Source organism: Aulostomus chinensis, chromosome 22, assembly GCF_037954235.1.
Source record: "Aulostomus chinensis isolate RoL2024-O1b breed Wild chromosome 22, RoL_Achi_v1.0, whole genome shotgun sequence".
Lineage (NCBI taxonomy): Eukaryota > Metazoa > Chordata > Actinopteri > Syngnathiformes > Aulostomidae > Aulostomus > Aulostomus chinensis.
This window is the reverse complement of record NC_141341.1, coordinates 10,050,001-10,075,425: the sequence shown is the minus strand read 5'-3', so window position 1 is coordinate 10,075,425 and position 25,425 is coordinate 10,050,001. Positions and strand designations below refer to the sequence as shown.

General features: G+C 41.0%; 3 protein-coding genes across 5 annotated transcripts in view; all 3 read right to left on the bottom strand.

Annotated features, from left to right (window-relative positions):
- Positions 1-1,135: 1,135 nt before the first annotated feature.
- Positions 1,136-1,330, bottom strand: LOC147240707 (cortexin domain-containing 1 protein). The gene has a single exon (XM_086194069.1). The coding sequence runs from the start codon at positions 1,316-1,318 to the stop codon at positions 1,136-1,138; it is 183 nt and encodes a 60-aa protein (XP_086050195.1). The 5' UTR covers positions 1,319-1,330.
- Positions 1,331-4,188: 2,858 nt separating this feature from the next.
- Positions 4,189-17,499, bottom strand: cers2a (ceramide synthase 2a). Its single transcript, XM_086193656.1, has 11 exons — positions 17,106-17,499; positions 11,590-11,763; positions 10,905-11,022; positions 10,631-10,749; positions 9,415-9,472; positions 9,158-9,208; positions 8,918-9,010; positions 8,012-8,140; positions 6,638-6,744; positions 5,828-5,981; positions 4,189-5,522 (listed from the first exon to the last, which is right to left on the bottom strand). The coding sequence occupies exons 2-11, from the start codon at positions 11,760-11,762 to the stop codon at positions 5,382-5,384; spliced, it is 1,143 nt and encodes a 380-aa protein (XP_086049782.1). The 5' UTR covers position 11,763; positions 17,106-17,499; the 3' UTR covers positions 4,189-5,381.
- A 2,216-nt stretch (positions 17,500-19,715) lies between these two features.
- Positions 19,716-25,425, bottom strand: part of celf3a (cugbp, Elav-like family member 3a) — a 25,020-nt gene continuing 19,310 nt past the window's right edge. Inside the window, exons 11-15 of one of the 3 annotated variants that reach the window (XR_015111334.1) lie at positions 24,892-24,996; positions 24,176-24,319; positions 23,918-24,050; positions 23,368-23,463; positions 19,718-20,911 (exon numbers count right to left, since the gene is read on the bottom strand). Coding sequence is in view for 1 of the 3 variants with exons in the window: in XM_086194060.1 (XP_086050186.1) it covers positions 23,923-24,050; positions 24,176-24,319; positions 24,892-24,996 (377 nt within the window). In the remaining 2 variants the exon portion in view is untranslated. Of the gene's footprint in view, positions 20,912-23,367; positions 24,051-24,175; positions 24,320-24,891; positions 24,997-25,425 lie in introns of all 3 variants that reach the window. The other 2 variants (XR_015111333.1, XM_086194060.1) reach the window with 2 other exon arrangements.

The following is a 25,425-nucleotide window of genomic DNA, read 5'->3' as shown; positions in this document are numbered from 1 at the left end:
TTTTCAAAGCTGATTTACTACCTGGCAAACCTGAGTTGCATCAAAACATACTGAATTGAATCATGACAGGGCTGAATCATATTGTACTGAATGGGAAAAAAAAGATTTATTGTATGTGTGGACATGTTTTGAGATACATATCAAACCAGCCTCAGGGGGTGAGATGCAAACCCTTAGTATAGATGATTTGTACTCGTAAATAAATAAAATGTTATACAATCTAACTCCTTTCACTTTTTCTTTTGGCTTCACCATATTATGACTATTGTGTGAAGCATTAGTATCAGTGTCTAATTTATTTGCCAAGTTAGGTTCAGTGCGAGGAATTTAACGTAGTGTATTTAGTACAAACAGGCAGACAAAAAAGAAGTCATGAACACAGGTACTTCTGTATTAAAAGAATAGAAATTAAAGAGCCACAAATATAAAAAAAATGAAGGACAATTAAAAAATAGAATATAATATTTACAGTTAATTAAAGGCTGTGAGAAGATATGTGCAATATTGGGAAATAAATCTATCTGTTTAGTCATCTTCAACTTACAAAATTGAATTCATCCTGAATCTGAAACAAAAGTACACTGACAAAAGGCCTCCACGAGTTTAAAAAAGAATAATAAAACAGGAAAGTCAGAGGCAATACACACTGAATACAAATCTAGGAAAATACTGTTCTTGTACAAAACAACTAAAGCAAGTGAGGCTATCAATTACTCGGAGTAATTTTCGTTTATTCCCCTCTGATGGTACCGTTGAGACCATCTCGTGTGTAACATGCAGGAAGTTGAGAGTGACATCAAGTTGATGACTCCTGACTCCTGAGGAAAACATTCAGTGGCAAAAAAGACATGAAGAACCTCCCATGTCGAGAAGACCGCCTAAAAACCACTTTGCTATTCCAACTGTCAGAAACCCATGTAATAACCGAGGGATGGGAGGTACGGATCAGCTTAGTGATGAAATGGTTCTGGCTGCATTTAGTCAAACACACTCAGTTGTTTGGTACAAGTCTTGGTTTGACCCCGGTATGTATAATGATCCTGTTTTAACTTGATTTTTATTCCCACATCACAAGGAAAACCTTGTAAGCGCACGCACACACACACACACATACACACAAAAACGTCATTCTCCTTCAGGTAATCTGCTCCTCCTGGTAGGTGGAGGTGGAGATGGAGCCGTAGGGATCCACCACCGTCTGGGCGCACCTCACCACCGTCACCAGTAAGAAGAAACACAGGAGGAAGAGGAAGAAGAGAGCGAAGCCCAAGTCCACGTCAACCTCAAACGGTGGTGCAGGGCGACGAACCTGATCCATGTGGTCGACGAAGACCCGGGTTCCCTTGAAACGAAGCCGATTCGTCACTGTGTCAGTTCAGCACATGAGAGGCTCATGTGTGTGTGGGGGGGGGGGGGGCTCTTGAGTCGATGGCGATGACTTCATTGCAGACATGTGACAAAAACACAGATGAAGAAGGTTACACCTTTCATAACCGTATTAAAAGGAGAGTCTGGAACCAAAAAAGCTTGATTATTACAGTCGTACAAAAAAGAATGTTTGGGGTTTGTTTTTTTTTTGCTTAACAATAGAATAGATATACGATCAACTCTGGCTGCATGTTGTATCACTTCCCTCTACTCGTTTCCTGTCCCTGTCCACTTTCAGGGATGAAATTTATGCTAACAAGTGCACAGAATGAAAATCCAAGAAATATCAGTTGTGTTAATTTTTGCAGCTTTCTAAAAAAACAAATTTTTGTCTTATGTGCTGCAGATTTAGTCACCCTCACTCTGTTTTTATTTAGGTAAATCTTGCAGTTCTAGTTTTTTTTTTTTTGTGACAATTTTAGTTGACAAAATGTGAATAAGCCTTAACGAAAAAATTTTAGGTCGACTTTCACCGATGAAGTTGACACTGGATGACAAAATGCCAGGGCAGAGAGTGGACGAGCGAGAGAACCAATCTGTTCTGATCTACCTACATATTTTCTCTGACAATTATCCCCCCAAAAAAACAACAAAAAAACAAACTTTAAACAAACCTAACATAACTGCGGCAACTATCAAAAAGACTGGAACTCACCCGTCCGTGCAGTGACAGCAGCGTCTTCAGAGCTGCAGTCTTTCTGCCTCCAGCCTGAGAAGCTTTCATAGATGTGTCGTTTCCCTCTCAGATTCCTTCTGACTCCACTTACATAAGACACTCATCAGTTACTGAAGTGTCACGGTCCGCTCATGACCATCCTGGGAAAAATGAGCAGCCCCCACCTGTGCACGCAAACACACACGCACACACAAACACACACGCACACAGCTGAGCCTGAACCCACCAAACCACAACCTGTGTAATATAAACCTTCGTCTTCTTAAGCTATAATTTATGGGCACTTGATTTTTATTCCCACATCACAAGGAAAACCTTGTAAGCACACACACACAACCCTAACCCTAACCACAGAGGCATACACTTGTACCTTGCAGCCTCCCCCTGGCATGTAAACCTTTATTAATACTTAAAGCAGGAATTGAATAACGGCCTACACGGTTCACAAGTGACTCAAACACCCTGCAAGCTTTTGTTCTGCTGTCAAACAGAGCTTCATCCCTGTCACCCATTAGACTTCACACCAGCGTAACCCAGGCACCTGAGGCGGCGCCGCATGGCTTATTCATTACACCAGGCTGAATAGGAAACAGTGCAAGGAGGAGAAACGTGTGAAAGGAAGGCAAAGATTTCTTTGGAAGGAGGGTCAACACGGACAGAGGGCGCGGCAAGGAAAGCACAGACGTCCAAGGAGGAGAAACAGGAGATGCATTAGCAATTAAATTGTGGAGCCAGAGTGGAAATTGACCCTCGCATCTTAAAATGAGTGTGGTTAGGCTGCCGGAGATGAGAACCGTGTAGCTGAAATGCCAGGCACAAATGTAACGTGATCTTACTTCATTTCAATTAACCAAGCAGGTCTTTTAGGTTGGAGCCAAAATAGGGGAGAGTGAACGAGGAGGAAACTAGAACTGGTTTCTTTTTGCATCCCAGAAGTTCTCAGTTGTCTTCAAGAGTACTCCACCAGAGGAAGTGCCAGCTTGAACTGATCTCATCAACACAATCAAAGATCATCTCCAAGACGGTTTTTAAGATGGGTTTGATTTGTCCAAAGAAAGAACAGGTTAATCTCTCAATCGCAAAACTGTTGTATATATTATCAAAATGTCATTCGGAATGAGAATCGGATTCCTTTGTCATGTCTAAAATACATTTGCATCTTCAGTTTACAGTGTTATGATGAGAGGACTGGAGGTTAGAGGAGGGTCAAAAGGAACTTTTTCTCTCTCAGGTCTGTTTCCTCCTGGTCTGGAAGAATTGATGAAAACATTTCCTGAACTTTCTACCAAAGCAAAGAATGAAGGCGAGATCTAGAATATAATGACATGTTCCTTCCCTATTCTGCTCATTCATTTTGCATGCGATTTCCCACAATCCTTTCATGTTAACAAGAAGAAACCGAGCCTCCATCCTCCAATCAAGCAGGATAAAGTAACAGTATCTTTTTTTCTGAGCAACAGCGACCTCTGTTGTCAAAGGTGATAAACTACAGGACGCTGGTGACTCGGACGCTGTTCGTATGAGCCCCTGACTGCACTTATCCAGCCACAGAATAATTATTTGACAAAGAGCAGACCTTGAGACCAGTTCAGGACGCCATGAAAAGGATTTAGACAAGTTCATTTACATATTTGCCGAATGATTTACAAAAAAAAAAAAAAAAGTAACGGACACAGAATAGTTCTCCACAATTATTATTATTTTTAATCATCATCATTACGATGTTACATCTCAGCCACGCTTACTGCAGAATAAAAACACTTTTATAGAAGCAAAGCTCTTTGGAGGGAGCTGCAGGTGATTGGTCGTCATGAGCCGAGGCATTAAGGAACGTCAGAGGTAAGGAGAGGCCCAGAGCGCTACAGTGCATGTGTTGGAGGTGTTGGGGAACAAAGATGGCCGGAGAGATTAGCATTTTTTTTGTATAACCTACATTTGAAATTCTAAAGGCACTTGCAAATGAAATGGTATCACTTAATGTAAACCACACTTTGGTGCATCATTTTACTTTTTTTCAGATTGAAATAAACAGGTTTTGAATCAAAACACTGACAAAGAGGAAGCTCTCGGGTCGATCGATAGAGTATAAATATGATGACGAAAAAAATCAAATCAAATCATAATCCAAACCTTTCCGAACAAAAAAAAATAAATCAGGTTTAGATTCAAATGTAACAGAATGATTTTTTTTAACTCTATATTTAGTCAATGCTGATCTACAGAGGAAACTATAAAGTGCATCTTTGGATGGATGGGAAAAAACAACACTAAAAAGAAATGCTATTGACTCTTCCAGCCCATAAAGAATAACACTTGGTGATTGGTTTGGCTTATGCTCAACAAATTCCTCACACATTTAAACCCTAAACTGGACTGAAAACAAGTAAAACATAGAGAGAAAAATAAAATAAAAATCATACAACCAAAAAGATACTAAACAAAATATTATTTAAAATGATTTGGACTTATGTGCTTTCTCCTTCCTTCCCAAAAGGCATTTAAGACAAATTTCCAAAAAGGCACATTTCAATATGTGTGACACATTTAGCACCTTCTTTCACGGTCTTAAACTGTTAAAAAAAAAAAAAAAACATTTCACCAACACTTATTTTTGCTTGACTTGTAATTGGTACAAATATATTTTAGAAACACTGGTTGAAAATCATTGGCAAGGACCAAAGGTGACAAACTGTCACAACAAAGTGGGAGCTGCAAAAACAAAAGAACTTGTAGAGAATCCACTGTAGACTTCAGTTAGTAGATCAAATTATGATCCATAGAAAGGCAGTGCCTCGCTCACCGTGTGCCACTGGCTTCAGCGTGCTTCTGCTGATGAAGATCAACATTTTAAAGGCAGAACAGTTTAGAAGAGCGTTAACCGACTGCGCAGGAAGGGAAATGCCCGTCCTAACCACAGCGATCTCTTAAACACTTCCAGTAACGAGATGTAAAGCTACAAGCAGGGAGGTTTGACGTGAGGCAACTTGGTCAACAGAACAAAATCTGGTGGAGGAGAGAGAGAAAAGAGGAATACCACATGTCGTCCTTTCTCTTCCCCTCAGGGAATTTAGTGCAATTGACAAAGGAATGAAATTATTTGACTACCAGGGTTCTCAGATATTAGTGTATAAAAGTACAGTTTAGGTGTAAGTGTGTGTGCTGCCTGTTGCCTCTCTCTTCATGCCATGCCCCCATTCTTTGGCTTGCAGATGAAGGCCACATGTTAGGGCCTATCTTCCCTCCCCACACAGCCTCATCTCCAGCTCTCACTGTCACATCAGTCCGTCTTTCTGCGGTTGTTGTTGAGAGGAGCGTGGCCGTTCTGTACGTGGCCATTTTTGCATTTTTCCTTCCGATCGTTGTCTTCATCTTCGGTCTCTGTTTCCTCTTTGTCACTCCGCTCATCCTCAACTATATCCTGTCAAGACAGAATTATTACAGTTGCTGTTAGAGACAAAACTGTTGCGTGGTGCACCACTCATTCATCATCCTGTTGCAGTGGGAAAACTGTACATGGAACCATGAATTTTATTGGTATTCCATTTAAATGACAATTTATTCCGACTACAAATGACAGAGAGACTGAAACTAAAAGACCTTTTCATTCAGCTTTTAAGACAGAACCACTTAGGAATTGGAATCATTTGAAAGGAATCAGAAATCAGGGAACGATACCCAACCCTTCTGTTAAGCGGCGGGAAATGTGAATGCTGAGGTTCTTACATTGCCTGGTAGGAACTTGATGACCATGCGCAGGATGAGACCAGCCCAGAAGATGTGCAGGGCCTGCAGGATTAACATCAGCCCGTTGAAGAAGTAGAAGCCGAAGAAGGGCGGGTAGAGGGTCAGGGGGTACACCCACGTTGTGTGTATGATCCTGCACAGGGGACAAAGGCAGAACAGAGAGTCCAGTCAGAGCCACCTACACTCACCATAAAAGCCTATTGAACGAGGCCAGGAGGAAAGACAATGTGTCTGTTGTTATGCCACCATTAAATTGTTGAAGCACATTTCTGACATTTGTAAAAATAAATAAATAATAACATAAATTACTGCAGGTTTCTACTAACTACCCGTGTGCTAATCTGTTCAAAAGGCTGTGACAAGATGATAACTGTATGTAATTTCTTTGAGATGGTATTTATGCGTCTGTAGCTGGTGAACGTTAAAAGGCTGCTGTGCAAACACTCCCACGCTTTATGTGTTCTGTTGTGTGGGCTCCCTGGTGGAGGGAAGGCGTGTAGCTGGCAGCTAAACACAACATGTTGCCTGTCACAGTAACTGTGCAGTAGAGAAAGCAGAGCAGGTATTGCAACATCAACATGTGTCTTAACAAAAGCAAAACAAATACTATCTGAACACACTGGCTTTACTCCTTCCCAAAAGAAATTCAAAGCAAGCCAAAGAAAAAGAAGAAAAAAAAAAGAAAAAAGAAGGGTCCATTTTGCAACATTCACCATCATGTTCATATCGTGCATTCCCCAAAGTGATTCATAACAAGAACACTCAAGTCTTACGCAACAGGATTTTTACCAGAAAGGGAGGATTATGAGCCGAGTGATGATGAAAACTGCAGCAAACACAGTGAAGATAAAGTTGCAAGTTCTCCTCCAACCTGCGTAGTTGAACATCTTGGCTGACTGGAGAGAAAAAGACAGAGAGTGTGTAACATTTCCACTTGTTCCCCTCTAGAGGGCAGACAGTTCATAAGTGCATGGTGCAATGGTTCCCCCCAAGACAGCTTTAAGGGAGACTACATTTACTGGGGTTTGAATTATAATTCAACTGAAAAACTGCCTCTTATTTTCCTGAAAAACGTGGAAATTCTCCACAATGCACTTCTATAAGTGGCAAACCGGCCATGATTGATTCAAACTTACTCAAGTATCTGTTTTAGAATTGAGGGTCACAAGTGAGTGCGGTTAATGTTGGACGAATATCAAAATAAACTCTACTGTGAAGCTCAAAACACTCAAAGAACAAGTAAAACAAATATTGAAGCAGAGAGGACTAAACACCAATGTAAATGGTTTGCAGCCTGTCAACAATGAGCACTCTTGTTGCTTTAACTACATTTTACTGACAATGACGGTGCTGTGTCATGATTTAGTTAAGTGGAGAAAAACTGCCCCAGGGCCCTGTTCAGACGTGGTATTAACATGCATCCAGAGTGACCCGATCACAAGTGGGCAGCTCCGAGTATGGGAGTTCACGCCTGACATTTCAATGCAATTGTGCACTTGAGATGGGATGGCTCTTCTCGCTCTATATGCAAATAAATGCCGGTTATTTCTTCTCACAAAGACCAAATGTGTTGTATTCAATCTGCTTGTTTCAGCATGACAGTCTGCATTCCCTACAAGCAGCACAGAGCAATGAATCACAGTGCCCATATCTTGTTTCCTGTGGATTATGCAGAGAAACCAATTTATTCATTTAGAACACAGACATTTTATTCGGTTTAAGATTTCGGCAAAGACACTTCGTTGTGATATCAGTTAAGTGCTGTGTCATAGGCAACTATTCTGTAGACAGAAAAATGGTTGGATTATCATTAACAGTGTGGCCTCCGCACCTTCAGAAACATATTAATGGACCAGCAGGACGCAACGATGCTAGTTAGTTAGAAATGAGTTGTTTGGTGAAAACACATGAACTTGGTACATACTTTGGCTCAGGTCACATTTCTGCTCACATTTTAAAAATATATGGTCACACATGGCCCAGACCACCTCCGAAAGGTCTAAGTAATCAAATCTTGGTACATTTAGAGCTGATCTTGTCCACCTGTGATCGAATAGTCAGGATGCATGTAAGTACCAGGTCTGAGCTCCCACTGACCCTTTAGTTTAACAACCATGTATGTCACGCTTGTTGGCAGGTGAAAAGGTTGGCATGGGGTCATACCTCCATGAGATAGTCGGAGGCATCGTGCACCAACATGATCAAAGTCCCTCCCCTGATGTAGTTGACCAACCAGGAAAAAACGATGAGGAAAATAGTGGCAACATGGTGAATTATTTGCTCTTTGAAATCCTTTAGAGGGAGGGAAAGAAAGACAGAGAAAAGAGATTGTGTAGAAGTCAGTTAAAAAAAGATTGGTAACCTATTGATCAAGCTGTAAAAATCAGTCACTAATCGGCTGTGTGTGTCTCTCTGGTGTTGGTTTTACGAAGGAATAACCCTTCTGACATGGCCAATTATACAGCTCACCAGCTAATAAAAAGAAACACAATCCACACACACACACACACACAGAAAACAACAATAAAGTTACAAAACAAATCCTCATATTAGAAGAAGATTTCAACACAAAGACTCTATGAAAGAACATTGTTGTGGTTTAAAAGATTAGTTCCTTTGCATTAGTCAACGGGAGCTATAAAACAAGTGTTGGCACTAACAGAAGAGGCACGAAAAAGTAGATGCTACTGACGAGCTTGAAGGTCTACCACTTTAACAAAGATGTTTAGCCCGGTGGAGAAAATGGTCAATCTGTCTCTCTGCAGTAGCATTTTCATCTACGATGCGGTCAAACATTAACTCATCCCTGACTGGAGAGAAAATCTGATTGTTGCAGCCAAGTGTGACCTTAAACAGTGGAAGAGATGAGTGGAACACGGACATTAGCTTTAATGGTATTCAGACCACTCCATTTAATACATAAAGTCGGGACATTTTAGAGAAGAAATCCATTTATTAACATTGAACTCCACTGTCAGTGTCTGTATGGTGCACTCAGTAGCATCTACTCAGGTCTCACTGGACGGAGCGTCGTGGCAAAGGGTTTTATGGTCTGGAAACTTCACTTACCTTACGTTTGACATCTGATGCTACACTAAAAATCAGCGACAGGTAGAAGCCTAGTTCAATCATGTAGTACCAGTATTGAGAAGGCAACAGCGGCTGGAAGAGGGTGGGGGGGAAAAAAAAAAAGAGAAAGATGTTAGAATAACATGCAGTAAAAACTCATACCCATTAGTCAGTTATGTAATTTGGTAAACAAAGGGATTAACTGAAGTGAAGGAGAGCTGGTTCATAGCAGTGACATACCATTTTCGGGAAGCCATCCCACATCAGCTTCAAATCATAGAACCATGGTTTCTGAGAGGAAATTGATATTCAATATTAATGACGCTTTGAGTGTTCGGCCTGCACTTTTGCAGAAACCACAGAGGAGAAAAGAGTTTGCGTGCAGCAGTTATGTCTCAACTCCCAATAGATCATTAAAGACGTTTCCAGTTATGACAGGAGATTGGTTATATTTCTAAAAATGATGTTTTTCTTTTTTAAACTGAGACACTACTCACATCAATAAGGATGGCCAGGCCAGCAAAGAAAGCAAGAAGGTAAAAGGTAAATCTCCAACTGGAAAAGAATGCACAGTTATCTCACAAAGCTCATTCTAGAGTACAACTCAAAGAAACAACAACGAACCTCTACACAAACAGTAGGATCTGAATGAGGAAAGCAACGACATGAACACTTTTGGCCACTACTGATATAAACATGCATTTATGGCAGATAGTCAATCTCTACTGATAAAAACTAGTCGATGATATCCACATTTTTACAGAAAAACATGGCTGTAAATTGTTGATTTGTTCTTAAAAACTTGGAAAAGCTTATAAATCCTATTTATTGCATTTTTTCCTGCAAGTCAAGTTAGTTGCAGTGATAGTTTTAGAGTATTTTCACAACTTGTTGCAGTTGTATTAGTTCACTTGAGTCCAGTTTATCCGACATTTACGGCTCATCCAATTTGCTAGTATTCCTGGAAGCTTCACACGAGTGTGGATCAAAGTAAATGGCGAGATTGAAGTTGACGTTCATGTCAACTCTAATCTGCAAAAGCGGCTACATCAAAAATGTGAAAACAAGTCCTGATAATATTCTCATGAACCAAACTCGAGATACCTGAAATAATTAAAAAAAGACCAAATATAACAAAATGACACTTAAATATTGAGCGACACCAACTTGAACATACATTCATCCACTTGTGCGAACTTTCAACAAAAATTAATTCAATCACAACATACATGGGGGAAAAAAATCAAGAATACACATTGAAAACAAAAAACAGTGAACCATACTGGGAAGAACACCACTATTGACAGCAGGTTGAGAAATGCTAACTCTCATTTTCGCATATTTTATAAGTCACTGGTTTTTATTCTATAAAACCAAAAAGTACCATTTTAATGCAATGAAGTTTCTGTTTTACGCAAAAATGCTGCTATCATCACACCATTGATGGGGGTTGTTGCCAGGAGCATTAGGGAGCAATGCAGAAGGGGGGTTGACCTGCCCCTCAAACAATTTGTGATTAGAGAAAGAAAAATCTGGTCATGTTAAAAGCCCCCCTGAAAATTCTCCAAATACAGAAGAAAGACCTTCAAAATACCTTGGTACAGCTCATGTTTCACAAGGATTTCTCAAACAGCTTTTGGCTCAAAGCAGACAGCTACAACAGAGAGGTGAGTATGAAAGACATGAAATGGTGTTCTGGAGATTTAGAGCTACCTGGCTTCCCGAAACTTTTTGAGCTTGCTGGGTCGGTCCTGGTTCCTCCGCCGCCTAAACCAGCGCTGAACCTGTCGCACTGAACAACCTGTCTGCTTACTTAATGTCTCGATGGAGCTCTGACAACACAGAAATAAGATTCTTACAAATGATGGTAATAGACAGATTTGGTTAAGACCATATTTCCATTCTCCGTCAGAATTAACTGCCAACTCTATCAATAAATTCATGTTGCATCACTGCAAAATGACGCAGGTTATATCCTGAAGATTACCTGTGAGGGGTGTTTTGATGTGCTGGAGAAATAAGCCTCCAGTACTGGGTTAGGAGGAGCACAAACACGCTGTTGGTCTTTCACTCCCAGCAGAGAAGCTAAAGGAATTGCTACTGTCCTGAAAAGAGAAAAACAAACAAACACATAATCTCTAATCCAAAAGCATTCTAAATTATCCTTATACAGATATGAGTGTGTTTATATGTTCGCAGGAATATTATTATGGTTGACTGACTAAAAGTGGATTTTTAAAATACCTGTCTGACTCAAATCCTACTTTTCAAAGTCAGACTAACATACCTGCATATATAATTTAGCTGGGAGTCAAATTCATTTGTCATGCTCTAATCGTGCTAATCACGTTCCTCAGGGAGTGCGTTGGTGTTCTTACTGCAAGTCAAACAGCAAACAGTAATCATCATCATCATGGTGGGTGAAACTACAACAAAATGCATCTGGGAGTTGCTCATTTATCTGTCTTCGAATTTAAGCCAGCAGTTTGACAGAGTTTACTAACTGGTTTGGTATGAGACAAGAAAAAGAAAAAAATGGAACAAAGTAATTGCAACCAGCTGTAAGGGAGCATTCCACCATCAAGCGTTCTACCTACTGGGATGACTGTAGTCCAATTAAATGGCCTGTTTGAGCTCTGACTGCAACCGTGTAAACTCACTGAGTGACTCACCTTTCGAAGATTTGTCTAATAAACAGGAAGCAGACAGCGATGGGGATGGTGGCCCAGAGGTCCCCTGGTTTGGGGAAGACTTTGCCATCATGGTCCTTCAGGTCGTCCCAGCCGTGGCCTTCAGGAAACCAAAGCCAGTCCGCCCACAAGAGCTCACCCAACCTTGACAACATCCTAGAGATTAAGAGTCAAGAGGGAAAAAAAAGATTTGTGGGATATGTTGTTGTTGTATGTTGTAGATGGAACATAAGAAAGGAATTAAACAGAGGAGTTTGTCTCCTGTGTAATCTCCAGTCAAAATAAATTTAGAGCCCTTCTAAACCACTACAATATCCTGAGAGGAAGGAAAGGGAACCGAAAGCTGACAGGAATGAGTATTGATTGAAGGTGATTAATCTCACTGGGCATCTGGAAGAGAAACCATATCTGGGTGCTTCCTGTTCAAAATGAAAGGGATAAAGACGGGTGGATTTGTCATCTTCACACAATTCCCTCAGAAAATCTGTGAGTAACGGTGCAAAGTTCAAATATGGACCTCAATCTCACACTGTGACGTGTCCTGCTCTCACACAGTTGCTGTGTTGGACATAGTTAATCTATGAGGGCAGATTACACTGTTTTAAGATAAAGGAACAGCAGTAATAACCATCTGCCCGACAGCACATCTACACCATAATGAAGTATTACATCACTAAAAATTTCTTCAAGAGAAATTTGAATTAAGCAACTGGAATTACACAATATAAAGGTCACGTGCGGACAATTCGCTATTATTTCCTGGTGTTTACGGTCTGTTAGTTACTTGTAGTGGGGCCAAGGTGGCCAAAGCAGGCTGTCTGAGTCAGATCCGTCCCTCACTCCTCTCCAGTTCATCCATCTCATCTCAATATGTTTATTCCCTGATGCAAAATGCCAAAAATAGCTACCACAAAAAAGCTACAAACTTACAGTCTACAGACCAATAGCTCCCTTTCCACAGTGCTGTCAGGGTAGGAATATTACGCAGCTATCACACCCTGCCACCTGTACTAAACAGCACACAGACTGAACAGGAGAACAGATGGTTGTGCTGCTGATCCACCAGCGGAGGTAGAGACGACACTGAATCAGGGACAGTGGGAAAAACTCATTCGAAACCCCGTCACTCTGGAGTTTATAGGTCACATCACACCGGGCTAATGCATAAATTCACATGCTGCATTGGCCTTACGCCAGCTATGTGTACTTGTAAACAAGCTGAGGGTCATAACAGCAGAGCTGGGTTTAGATAGCCGTCGACCCATATGGTTTTGTTTATTTTAATGGCAGATATTTAGGGGGCAGGCTGACCAATATAAAATGCCAATATTTTGGGCTTTTGATAAAATGCAACAATTCCTTAACAATACTAAAAGATGAGAAAAAAATTCAATAACTTAAATAAGCATTTATTAAAACTATATAAAAAAGTGTAAACTCACATGAATATAAATACATTTTTTAGTCCCAGATATTTTATGAATATAATTTTAACACAATAATGTGTTTTTTCACTTGAACATAGAAAAATATTTGAAAATAAAATGTGCCTTATCACTGTATTCTTAAGCTGGACTCTTCTTTGAATTTTCTCTCAGGTAACAATAAATCCAGCCGCACCACAGCAGCCTAAGAGGTCAGCAGCCACACTGATGAGGCTGCCTGCAGGCTGAGGTCTGTCTGCAGACATTATTTGTTTTTGTTTTTTAACCTGACTCATGCTTGCAGGCATTGGCTGATGCAGACTATTTCATACTCCATATGAATACTTGGCTGACAAATAATCTGTCCCCTGACATTATGCTGCTATTACCGAGTCTCTGTGTATCTTGTACAAATAGCAAGCAGATATCATTCTATTATCGTCAGTATATCAACACAATAATTTGAGGAGGAATGTAAAGGCTGACCTCTCCAGGAACTACACTTCTTATTATCAGAAAGATAAATAAATGCTCTTTGACAGAGGTCCTCCTTGGTTGGGCGTGTCGTCTGACTGCCGTAGCACCCAGTCTGGCTCTTTGGCGTCTCAGTTAGTGAACATGTTTTGAGCCGTGTGGTTCAGCACAGGGGTGGGGTCGGTCACTAGCCTCTCTTTGTTACATTCTAGATGATCAGCAGCTGATGTTGTGTGCATCCTTTGGTAACATAAGCATGACCAACAAAAGGGGGAACATCAGATACCCGAACCTGAGTCTTACTGCTTTGTTATGGCAGTGCAGATGCAGCAACAGGATTCCCTGTCAAACACCTTGGGATGACATCATATGAGTATTACTTTAATTACTTGCAACTCCCAAGGGATCAGCTGGTCACCTGAGGATGTGGTTATCATGTCGGATCGGTTCATTTTATTACAGAACTCAATTATCATGCTACTGCTTCAGCCACGAGGAAGCAAGGACTTGGGTCAAAGTATGAGTGGCTTTGATTTGCAGAGGTAGGAAAAAGTCATGCCAGTGAGTAAATGAGTGTCTCTGAAGTAATCTAAGGGGGGGGGGGGGGGGGGCATTTCTGAGAGCAGCTGGTCAGTCGCATCTCCTCTTGACAAGAACAGAGATTGTGGACTTCAAACCAATATAAGCCAACAATAGCTAACTCTTGAAGGCAGACAGTGGAGTTGCCCTTCACCTAATATTAAAATTTTACATCTCCCATCTCTTTAATATTGATCAGTGTGAGGTCATTTTCACTGAGCCCGCAGCTTCCTGTATGTCACCCCTCACACCACAAATCTAATATAATCTTCTCTTTGGGTTGAACTATATTCATGAGTACAGGTTCACATTCAACCCTGGGGTGTAATTCATGGATTTAGGTGACTACACACAAGATTGTTCTAACAGGGGGAACTGGAAACCAACCTCCGGCCTGAAGCAGCTCAGCTGTGCTTCCTTGTTAAAACACCTGTGAGAACTGCAACAGGTAATTTGTAAACTGAAGCATGGGACAGTAGTTGAAGATAAATTGCTTATCTAACAAAAGCACTTAAACCGCTGCAAGCCAAAGAGCAGCATATTTAGAGCAATAAACTGGTTATCTCCATGTCTCCAGGTGTAAAGCTATGAGCAATAAGTGGCAGCAGTTCTCCAGCACACTGACAGTAAAGCGTTCCTCTCTCGGTGTAGACACCAGCCACCAACTGCTTAACAGCTGCAATTGATGGTTGCAAAAAATAACCTGTATTGCATTTCATAACCAAGCTGCTCATACATGGACTGTATGTAAAGATAGACCACATGACGAGACCAGCAGCATACTATACATACATTCAATAACTGCTGGCTGGATTTTTGGGAATCAGTTCACAATCTTTTACATCCACATCCGATGCGTTAGATTAATTCGAACACACATCATGATACGGAAACAGAATTTATAATCAATATGATTGTGTCTGAGAGTTAATGCGTGGCAAACAGTGTCTTAAGATTTGATCCACTTCAAATGGTAAAAAGTAATAGAAAATCAACCGTCAACTGAGCTCTTTACGTTAAATGAGCTCCAGTGGCCCCCTCTGAAACACACACAAAGATTTTGATCAGATTCACTCGTACTGTCTATGAATCCATGTTACTTATCAATAAAAATGTCTGTCTTACTTTTGTTTTACCACTTTTTTTCCCTTTTTTGAAAGACAGTAAAATGGGTGAAAACCAACTGCTGAATTCTGTTACCATACATTTGAATTTGCCTTTACAGGTTAATTATTAATCCGTTCTGGGGAAGGCTGAGCATTATTTCACCATATTCCAAATAAATCAAAGAAAAAAAAACCATGAACAGTCTCTGTTGATGATAAACTAAGCGTTACTTGGTGGTGCCAGGGGGATGCTGTGGTGTGTTGTACACAATGTTGTGAAACAAGGCTAAACATTTCAGATAAAGAATGATATAGATTGCTACATTTTGTCAGGGCTACCTGCAGCCTTGGGCTACGTTCAATATGAAAACAGCCTGCACCATTTACAAGTTGAACAACATCGTCCTTAAACTATCAAAGAGTTTTCTTTGAGGTGAGCAGTTTTGATGGGTGCTCCTCAGACACAGAGGGAGCCAGGAATGAGCCCTAAAATCCAGAAGCAAGTTAGCACTATTGAGCATACAGTTTCCTCTCCTCAATAACTTTGAGATTTTCAAATGAGTTTCAAAATAAATTGAAACATTTTGTTTTACAGAATAAAACACACCATCGAGTATTAACCTCATGGATTTTGTTGCCTTTCTGTGTCTTAAAGGCAGCAGTTGCTAACATGAGGCTGAACTGGACAACAAACATCATCACACAAAAGCAGAATAAGTATAAAGCTAGAGGTGGATGTTAAGATTATCATGCAGAGCAAAATGTGTAAGTCTCAAACTTTTTTTCTGTTATGATCGAAAATCCAACGTAAATATCCTATTGGTTTACGGCCAAAACAAACTACGATGCAGCCGACTTCCGGGTTGGCCTTTGGCCTACAAAAATACGTCATCCCAGGAGCTAATTTACTGTTAAATTTTAAGATTTCAACAGGGTTGATAGAGTTGATACTCAAGATAAAACAAACAGCACCGACACCAGAGCAAGCAAAGGCCTGTTAGCACAGCCAAACTTTGATGTTCACTCCCCTGCAAGAGGTTTAGCGGGTGCCCGGCAGTTAAAACTTGACATGAGAGCGGAAAAAAAAGGATAACACGTGTATTGTTCTTCACTCCAGAGTGTCAAAGACACACCACCGTTTTTGTTTCGAAACTTCTGCGGTCTTGTCGTGGCTGTGTTGTGCGCCTGTCACAGATCTCTACGCTATTTGCGTAAAAGCTCGCAGGGAGTGGCTGGGTGCGCGCACACACACAGCGAAAGCGGGGAGTCTCCCGGACGTAGCGGAACAGATAATCGGAGTCACTGAGATGGAGTCAACGGCAAAGTTTAACACCCATCCAGTTCTCGTTTTATACTGTAAACACGTACCCGAAACACGCTTGACTCATCTGTTTAAATAACTATTTAATTAGATACAAATCAGGAGAAATTTACACTTTTCAGTTTACGTTCGAAAACTTTTTTTTTTTTTTGCGCATTCCACATCTGCCCGAAGCGTCGCAAATGGCCGTTTTTACTTTAGCAAACAACTTCTGTATTTTACCCAGCGGGGGCCGTTAGGCTCTGCGGCTCGAGCCCGAACGCTTCCATGACCTTCTCTTATCTCGGTTCTCGTGAACAAACAGCACCGACACCAGAGCAAGCAAAGGCCTGTTAGCACAGCCAAACTTTGATGTTCACTCCCCTGCTAGAGGTTGAGCGGGTGCCCGGCAGTTAAAACTTGACATGAGAGAAGGGGGAAAAAAACAACAAAAAAGCTCTCCTGGGGGGCACTAGCCTGCCATTTCTGGCTAAAAATAGAAAGTATGTGCCAATGGGAGACAGAGCTATGAGGCTTCGTCGAAGCTGAAACAACCTTTATTACTGACACGAAAGCATCGTCCGTCATGTAACGGTGCCGCCGCCGCCAACTTACCTCTCAGTTCACTTCACGTCGCGCAGGCAGTTGAATTTAATCTCGAAAGGGGTAGGACGGTGTTGGTGCAGCTGCTCTTCCTCTCTTCCTGTCGTAGCTGAGGGGATTTCATGTAGACTTCGCCACGAAAAAGGCACTTTCCAACTTGTTGAACGTTCAATGAGCTGCCATCCGCCTCGTTTCCAGCTCAGTTTCGCCACATTCTCTGAGGAAAGCAGAGCCGCACTTTCTCCTCACAAACTCTTCCTCGTCTGGAAATCACAGTTTGTTACGAAAATGAAAATATAATCTCCGTATTGTTAAAGTGAACCGATAAAGCTTTGGTTTTTCGCATCAGACGGGTAGTTGGATTGCACGTAGTAGATATTATGGTAATATGTTAAAAGAGGGTCGGGGGCGGGGCGCAGGCTATTAAAAGTGACGTTAGCCTGTGTATGAGGGGTGTTCAGTGTCACAGAGAGGCTGGCAACGTTGAGCAGAAATGAATCATGCCATTTTAAAGTGATAGCCCCCCTACAAAATTAAATTGAGTCTATCTACTCACCCCTCACCTCAATTAAAGGCAAAGTGGAGTTTTGTTTTTCTTTAGTCTACAAGACACTGCTTGAGTTTCACAGTAATCTCTAAAACCGCACTAGTGAGAGAAAAAAAATCAAAATAAAACCATACCATTCCTCCATACTGCTTATCCGTCATAATCCATTGTGGTTTTGAAGTCTTGACTTGCAAAGTTGTAATAAAACATCATTGACGGCATGTTTTTAGCCTCACTGTAACCTGTCGCTTCAAGCCACAATGTGGTGTTTCTAGTGATGCTTCAAAAAATGGTGTCAGTGACATTTTTTTTTAAACTGTCACACCACTCAAATTTTTTTTTTTTTTCTATTTGAAGAAAATGGGATCACAAACAGGCGGCACGGTGGTGCAGTGGTTAACACTGTTGTCTCACAGCAAGAAAGTTTTGGGTTCAAGTCCCGGCTCCAGCACAGGATCTCTCTGTGTGAGTCTCCATGTTCTCCCTGTTCCTGTGTGGGTTCTCTCTGGTACTCCAGCTTCCTCCCACAGTCCAAAGACATCAAGAGGGGACGAGGCTGATTGATACTCTAAATTGACAGTAGGAGTGACTGTGAGTGTGAATGGTTGTCTGTCTGTATGTGTTGGCCCTGTGATGGACTGGTGACCTGTCCAGGGTGAACCCCATGGGGCTGCTGAGAAAGGCTTCATCCCGCCCACGACCCTTAACAGGATAAGCAGTAGAAAATGGATGGATGGGATCACCAACATTTCTGTGTCACAGTGAAATGGGGGGTCTGGGGACAGCCTGAGTCAGAGCGAGGGAGGCCATCCAGCAACCAGAGGCTCGCTGGTTTGATCCTCACCTACCTCAGGCTATATAGTGAACCCCTAATTGTTCCTGAGGACTGCGGTGGCACCTTGTGTGGCTGACCTCAACATTGCAAAGTATCAGAATCAGAAATCCAGTTTTATTTCCAGCCTTTTTTAAAATCCTGTTTCTCATACGAATACCCAACAATGCAGCATGTGGATCCCCTCGAAATTTTGTTTCAGTTGAACTCATGATCCCAATTTGCATGATGAACAGGTTGGTTAGTTGGCAAAAATGCATCAGTGGACATAGTACTCAACCCATTATAGTAGTTTGATCAAAGTATAACTACTTCTGGTCAAACGTTAATCCTTCAGGTGACAGTATTTTCATCCCATTTTGTTCTTGAGGTATAATGAAAATTAAAGAGAAAATACAAAAATATTCAAAAGTACATTTACATCCTTGTAGATTTGCATGCGTATTAAAAGAAATACTCTAATTTTGGTTGGAGTCCACAGAGGTGCAGTGGTTAGCACTGCTGCCTCACAGCAAGAAGGTTCCGGGTCCATGGACTGGTGACCCGTCCAGGGTGAACCCCGCCTCTTGCCCGAAGGTTGCTGGGATGGGCTCCAGCCCCCCCCCCCCCCCCCCCCGCGACCCTCAACAGAATAAGCAGAAGAAAATGGATGGATGGATGGATGGGGTTGGAGTAATATTTGACTAAGGGTAGTTATGCTCAGATTCAAGCACTGAATTTTGTACTTGTCCACGACTGAAAAATTGTACTTTTTAAAAAAAAAAATAAATTTCTGCCTTTACTGAAGAGTCTTCAGGAGAGCGGTAACGTGTTCGCTAATTCCTTACAAAATAAGGATCTCTGTAGAGGTAGTTTATATGGGCAGTTATCCACTGACTGCAATCGTGTCGGACAAGCTAGCAAAGTGAGCAGACCTCTTCCTAGTGCGACGAATCTATGTGGCATTAAATACCCCTCATACCCTAGACATGCCAAGAAGGCCGAGGCGTGTTTGGACTCATCAGACCAAGCCCAGAATGCTGTGTGGCAAACTCTCTCAGCACACAGCAGCTGTGGTTACACACCCCTCCACCCTTCTCATCTCCATCATATGAATATGGTGTCATAAATAAGTGATCGTGGGACCTTACTGAATTACTTTTTACAAACCCTACGGAGGAACGTCCAATCATAGCGGACGGACACCGATCGTGATGCGTTCAAGCAGCCCCTGATGAAAAACACATGAGCATTCCATTGGTCAAATGTAAAAATGTTTATTTAAGAATCATAAATAATCACTCCATCCTATCTTTCTAAAACAAAATCCACATTTTCCACTTCCCTCAGTACCTCTTCAGTCCAACAGATAGCAGCAAACCCTTCCAATTAGTTCATTTATGTCCACCCTAACAACTTTATCATGTGTTTTCTCTTTAATTTTTTTCTTGAACTTTCAAACTGAGGAAAGAGGTAATTTTTGGGGCATATCACATAATGATAAGCAGGCAGCTCACACAATTTTTTTTCTAAATTGTACTTTATTTTCTTTTAAAGACATATGTTTTAAAACAGCAATTGTAGAGAATAAATAAAGAAACATTATGCTTTTTTTTTTTTACTTCCATAGGTACATTTATGTAATTAAAAACTCTATAATAAGTGTGTTCATTGTCTTGAAGAGTTCAGAATCCTCTTTTTTCCCCCTTTTTCATAAATTAAAAAAGAAATTGTCACACAGCACCCCCCGCCCCCCGTCAAATTGATTACCAAATAAATTAAACGTAAAAAATCAAGATAGAAAAATTCCCAGCCCTTCCTTCCGCGGTTTTAATTTGAAAAGTAGTGGCAGTAGAGAATCATAACTCATGAAGTCCTTCTAACTCCATTTTTTTTTAACTAAGGTATGTACAGTGGGTGGGAAATCCACTTCTCTTCCAGTTTAATCACCCCATGTTTTTTTTTCTCTCTTTTTTTTTTTTAAATTTACGTATAAATAATAAAACTAACTCTACATAACAATATTACCAATGGTAATCGTACAGAATAGTATTTTCTTTTCTCTCCAACTGTGTAGACCGGCCATCTGTTAACGCCATAGACCACAAATCACACTATACAGTAGAACCCTGTTCAGTAGAATAACATCAGTGATATGCTTTTCTTAACATGTAGATCTTGTTGCTGACAATAGAGTATGTACATCATATAAATGGATCCAGCAGTGGAATGGTAGGAACTCTGGAGCACTCTTCTGATAATGCGGGTACTGACTCTGGGCATGTATTTGCTCTTGATATTACTGCTGTCGTTTTTAGTTAGCGCATAACATGTGATACTGCTCTTTGTGAGATGTTGCTCCTGTGCTATACGGTTGGTTAAAACAACCAAACAAGGCTGGGACATCCCAAGTGGTTTTTTTGTTTTTTTGTTTTTTCTTGATTGAATTCTTAGGTTTTCCTGGAGGTGAAAAAGAGGAGGAGAGAGAGAGAGAGAGAGAGAGAGAAAAAAAGAAAACAGAGGGTTTGAAAGCGACTTTAAAGATATGCAACATTCATCAATCTCAGTCGTTTGGAGGTGGAGTGGTGTCTGCAATACACACTGTTTGCACTGATGCCTGGGGGGGGGGGGGGGGGGGCAGGAGGGGTGTCTCAGTGATTAACTAGTGTCCATGCAAGTCAGACAGTCATACAGCTGCAGGTGTACGCACATTCTAAGGAAGTAGTTGGTCGTCTGGCAGGCAAATTGGTTCATGCACAGCAGGAATTCTGGTGGGAATCAACTCTCCACTTTTCAAAAGGTAGCGCGACAATTTTAAATTCTTTTCCGGCGAATTCTTTAGTCCACCAGATGGTTTGAATTGTGATGCAGGTTATTGCAAACAGGGCATCTGCAGGTTTACAAGAGAAAACATCAGACTTTTTGAAAGAAAAAAAAATTGGTCTGAACTCAATTTAGGGGCAGTTTGTGTGTCAGAGCGGTTCTTATCCAGACATTATTCAGGAAGAATGAAAGGTCATTGATTTTTATAACATTTCTATTTGATATATTGAAGCAACACGTATGAAAAACTCAAGCTGCAACCTATTTGAACTGTTTATCGTCATGTCGTACCATTAAAGTAGTCTGACACCCATTAGAACATTACATAGTTACATTAGAAACAACTCAATGCCTCCACCAGCCAGGTAACATGAGGGCTGGCGCATGTTTGTGTGTTAGCAGGCCGTCTCAGAAACTCACGGTGGATTTATAACCGGTGCTGTGACCAACTTTCGGAGGTGATCCAGATCAAATTGTAGATCCTGGATCCCGAAGACGGTTCTAGCACCATCAAAATGCCTCAAGTCCTCATAAAAATGACAAAAGAACAACTTTGTCTTCCTTTTGATTGTATTTGATACAATGTTCAATATGTATGAAAAATGTGTTGAGTGCATGTATTTCAATTAGAGCGTGAGGTATTAATGTCTCAGTTTTGTATGGATCGTGATCCGGGTGGATGATGCAAATGACCTCGTTCAGCCAATTATGAATTATGAAAATTTGACTGCTTGTATTCTGCATCCACGTCGCCTCTTTTGAGGAGGTCGGAGCTTTCTGAGTGATTTGTAGGTAAGTCACGTCATGTCATTAACATAGAACAGAGCAAACTGAGGAGTTCAAGTAAAAGGTTTTATGTTTTAATGCATTCCTTTTTTAGATTTGTGTTAGAGAGGATAATGACATTGTCGTTGATTTGGCACTTGAAATGACAAAAGTTTTATAATTGGGCCATTTGTTTCAGGAAAGAGAATCAAATTCAAATTGACATTTGTATAAAATATTTATACAAACGAGCAAAACATTTAATCGAACATTTTGAAGGGTTTGTCAGATTTTATATTTCACTCTGTCAAACGTGCTGATGACCTGCAGATACCGTGTGCCCCTGAGCAGAAGACATAAAGGATTTCTGCTATCGAGCCAGTGAACGTGTTTTTTGGTGTCCCAGAATTCCTAAAGAGGAATGTAGTTCCTCAGCCAGCAGCACATGTCACAGGAACCTAAAACCTTCGAAAGTAAAGTCAGTGTCTCAGTTGGTACAACACACACACACACACACACACACACACACGCACACACACACACACACACACACACACTAACTTTGTTTTTAACAAATCCACTCATCACAAATCACACAAATATGCGCAATCTCTTTTTGTCTCAGACGCACAAACAAAAAAAACAGGCGCGCACAGTCGGTCAGTTCTACACTTGTCAGTCATTTACGGACACGTTCAGTTTTCAGTCTCACAAAAACCAAACAAAGTTCAGGCACAAAGTCACTTGGAACTGAGTTACAACCAAACGAAAACCCAGCACTCACCGAGAACTACCACACCAACCAACTGAACAAAGGGAATGTGTAAGAATGATAATCATGACAGATAACAAAAAGTAAACGAATCAAAACCAAAAAGGAAACAATTCTCATATGTCCATATTTTACGGACAAATGGGCTTATTTAGTTTGCAATCCAGCCTTTGGAGGATTTTATATATATATACATATATATATACATATATAAATATATATATATATATTTATATATATATATATATACATATACATATACATATATATATATATGTATATAAAAACAAAATAGAAACAGCATGTCATGATAATCAGTTACTTACAGATGCTGAGGTAAAGTGACAGTTATTGATCAGTGTTTGCAAGGATTAAAACCAGGACAAAATAATAAACAGGAAACTCACAACGCACCAAACACAGTTCATGGTCGCCACAGTAACCCGCCATGCAGTTGAGCATGGTGAATCAAGGCAACGGCCCAAAATAAAAATTGCTAATGGCAACCATCACAGGCAATATCGCCACAGCAACCAACACAGGCCAATTAACTTACAACGCAGTGAGAAGGAAGGGGGAGGTTTTAGCGGTTGCTAGGCAACCTTAGCCATAGCGACGCACGTCTCCACGATATATGTATGGACGGGACAGTCTTGAGAGTGGTTTGATGTTTTTTTCAGGAAAAATGGCATATGGCACAGCACAAAAACAATAAATGAAAAGTAAAACAAAAAATTAATGACGAACAGTAGTTGGATTCAGACCTGCGACAGAACACTGGTTAGACAAGAAGAGAATCTGAGGCCAGCAACTTCGAATTCTAGATTAATCTGTCGCTACTTGCTGAACAATAGAGAGGGGGCCACTTTTAAAGTACATACTAACCCTTGTAAGCTATTTCGTAGCGATGGTGAGTGCGGCCGCCTCATTAAAGTTAATCTACTGTAGGGTTATTGACTTCTCCAGTTCCACATGAAAGACAGCCGTCTAAGTACTGAGCTCCCAATTACATCCACTGTCTCTTTAACCTCCAGATATATTTCTTGCTGTCTATCAATCCCTCCCAGGGCCATTCCCACCTCCTCAAATATCTCCACACTACGCACCTCCTTCAGTAAGGCCTGTTGGCATCCTTGGGCCTCTTCAGCTGCACCTTCAGTCTCTTCATGCCGATCTGGAAGCCGTTCATGGCCTGGATGGCGGTCTGAGCGCTGGATGGGTTGTCAAAACTAACAAAACCTAGGGAGAATTAAAAGTTAGGGAAAACTAATCAAAGAAAGCCTCCATGGTGAGGTAAATCAGAGAAATTTATGCATATAAAGGGCAGAAAAGACAGGGACTCCTGCACCATCTCCTCAGCTCACCGAAGCATTTGCTTTGGTTGGTGGCACGGTCGACAAAAACCTTGGCAGAGATGACGTTTCCAAAGGGCAGGAACATCTGCAGTATCTCAGAGTCGGTGAACTCCTGTGGCAGGTGGTAGATGAAGATGTTACAGCCCTCAGGTCCTGGACGCAAACAGAGGAGAAACACGGTAAAACAGCGTTAGGAGAAAGACTGAGCAGTCAGAAAAACCCTGCTAGGATGGACGAACGCACATTTGTTGAAAGTTGAATTTGTGTGAACAACAAGAGGCGCTGCGGCGTTCTACACTTCTTATTTTAAGTTACATCCGAATATAGTAACAAAGTATGTGTGTGTGTGTGTGTGTGTGTGTTTTGATAACCATTTTTAATGCATGAAATAAAGATTTAGAGCCAAGTAGTTCCTTCTCATTTGTGTTTTGCACGAAGCTCAATTATTAGTCAGTGCTGCCAAATGACTGATTGGCAGTCACACACCGAATGACATGAGAACATCGGCTTAACAGTGATGTTCTGACTGATGTGATCACATTTTTCATGCAAAAACTCTACAAACATTGTCAGGTTTCACAAATATGAGGATTTCTTTTTTTTTTTTTTTTAATTGTGAATTGAATATATTTGATCTTTTCTGACAATGAGTAGATCGGTCAGTCACCTGTGAACATGTCACATCTCTAACAACTCTAGTTGGTACGCAACTTCCGCTTGTTTACCTTCTCGTTGCTGGAGCTGCTGCGGCTGCTGCGGCTGCTGAGCGACCAGCGTGGGCTGGTGGGGGAACGGCTGTCCCACCAGGCCGTAGGCAGCAGGGTAGGTGGCTGAGTGAGAGGATGAACAGGTGAGGCCGACCACCGCACACACATCTTTTTTTTTTCACCCTCAAAATACCATCATACTGATCAGCATTCCCACCTACAGATGTGCTAATACCGGGTTGTTGAGATTGTGAAGTATGACTCATTCTGTAATGCGGGTTATTCTGTAAAATACACATGATTTAGATGAAAATTTCTGTTTTAAACATCCGCATAGTGAGATGGACATCGCAAATGCAATGAGGCAGTATTACATTATGTGACATAAAGATGTTTTATATGCAGGTTATATAAATGTGAAATATTAAAAAAGTTTCTCTTAAAACAAACAAACAAACAAACAAAACAAACAAGTCTAATATTTGAAAATGTGCACGAGTATTTGTAGCAGTCCCTTCCTGCACATGAAGGGCACATAATGTCACACGGGAC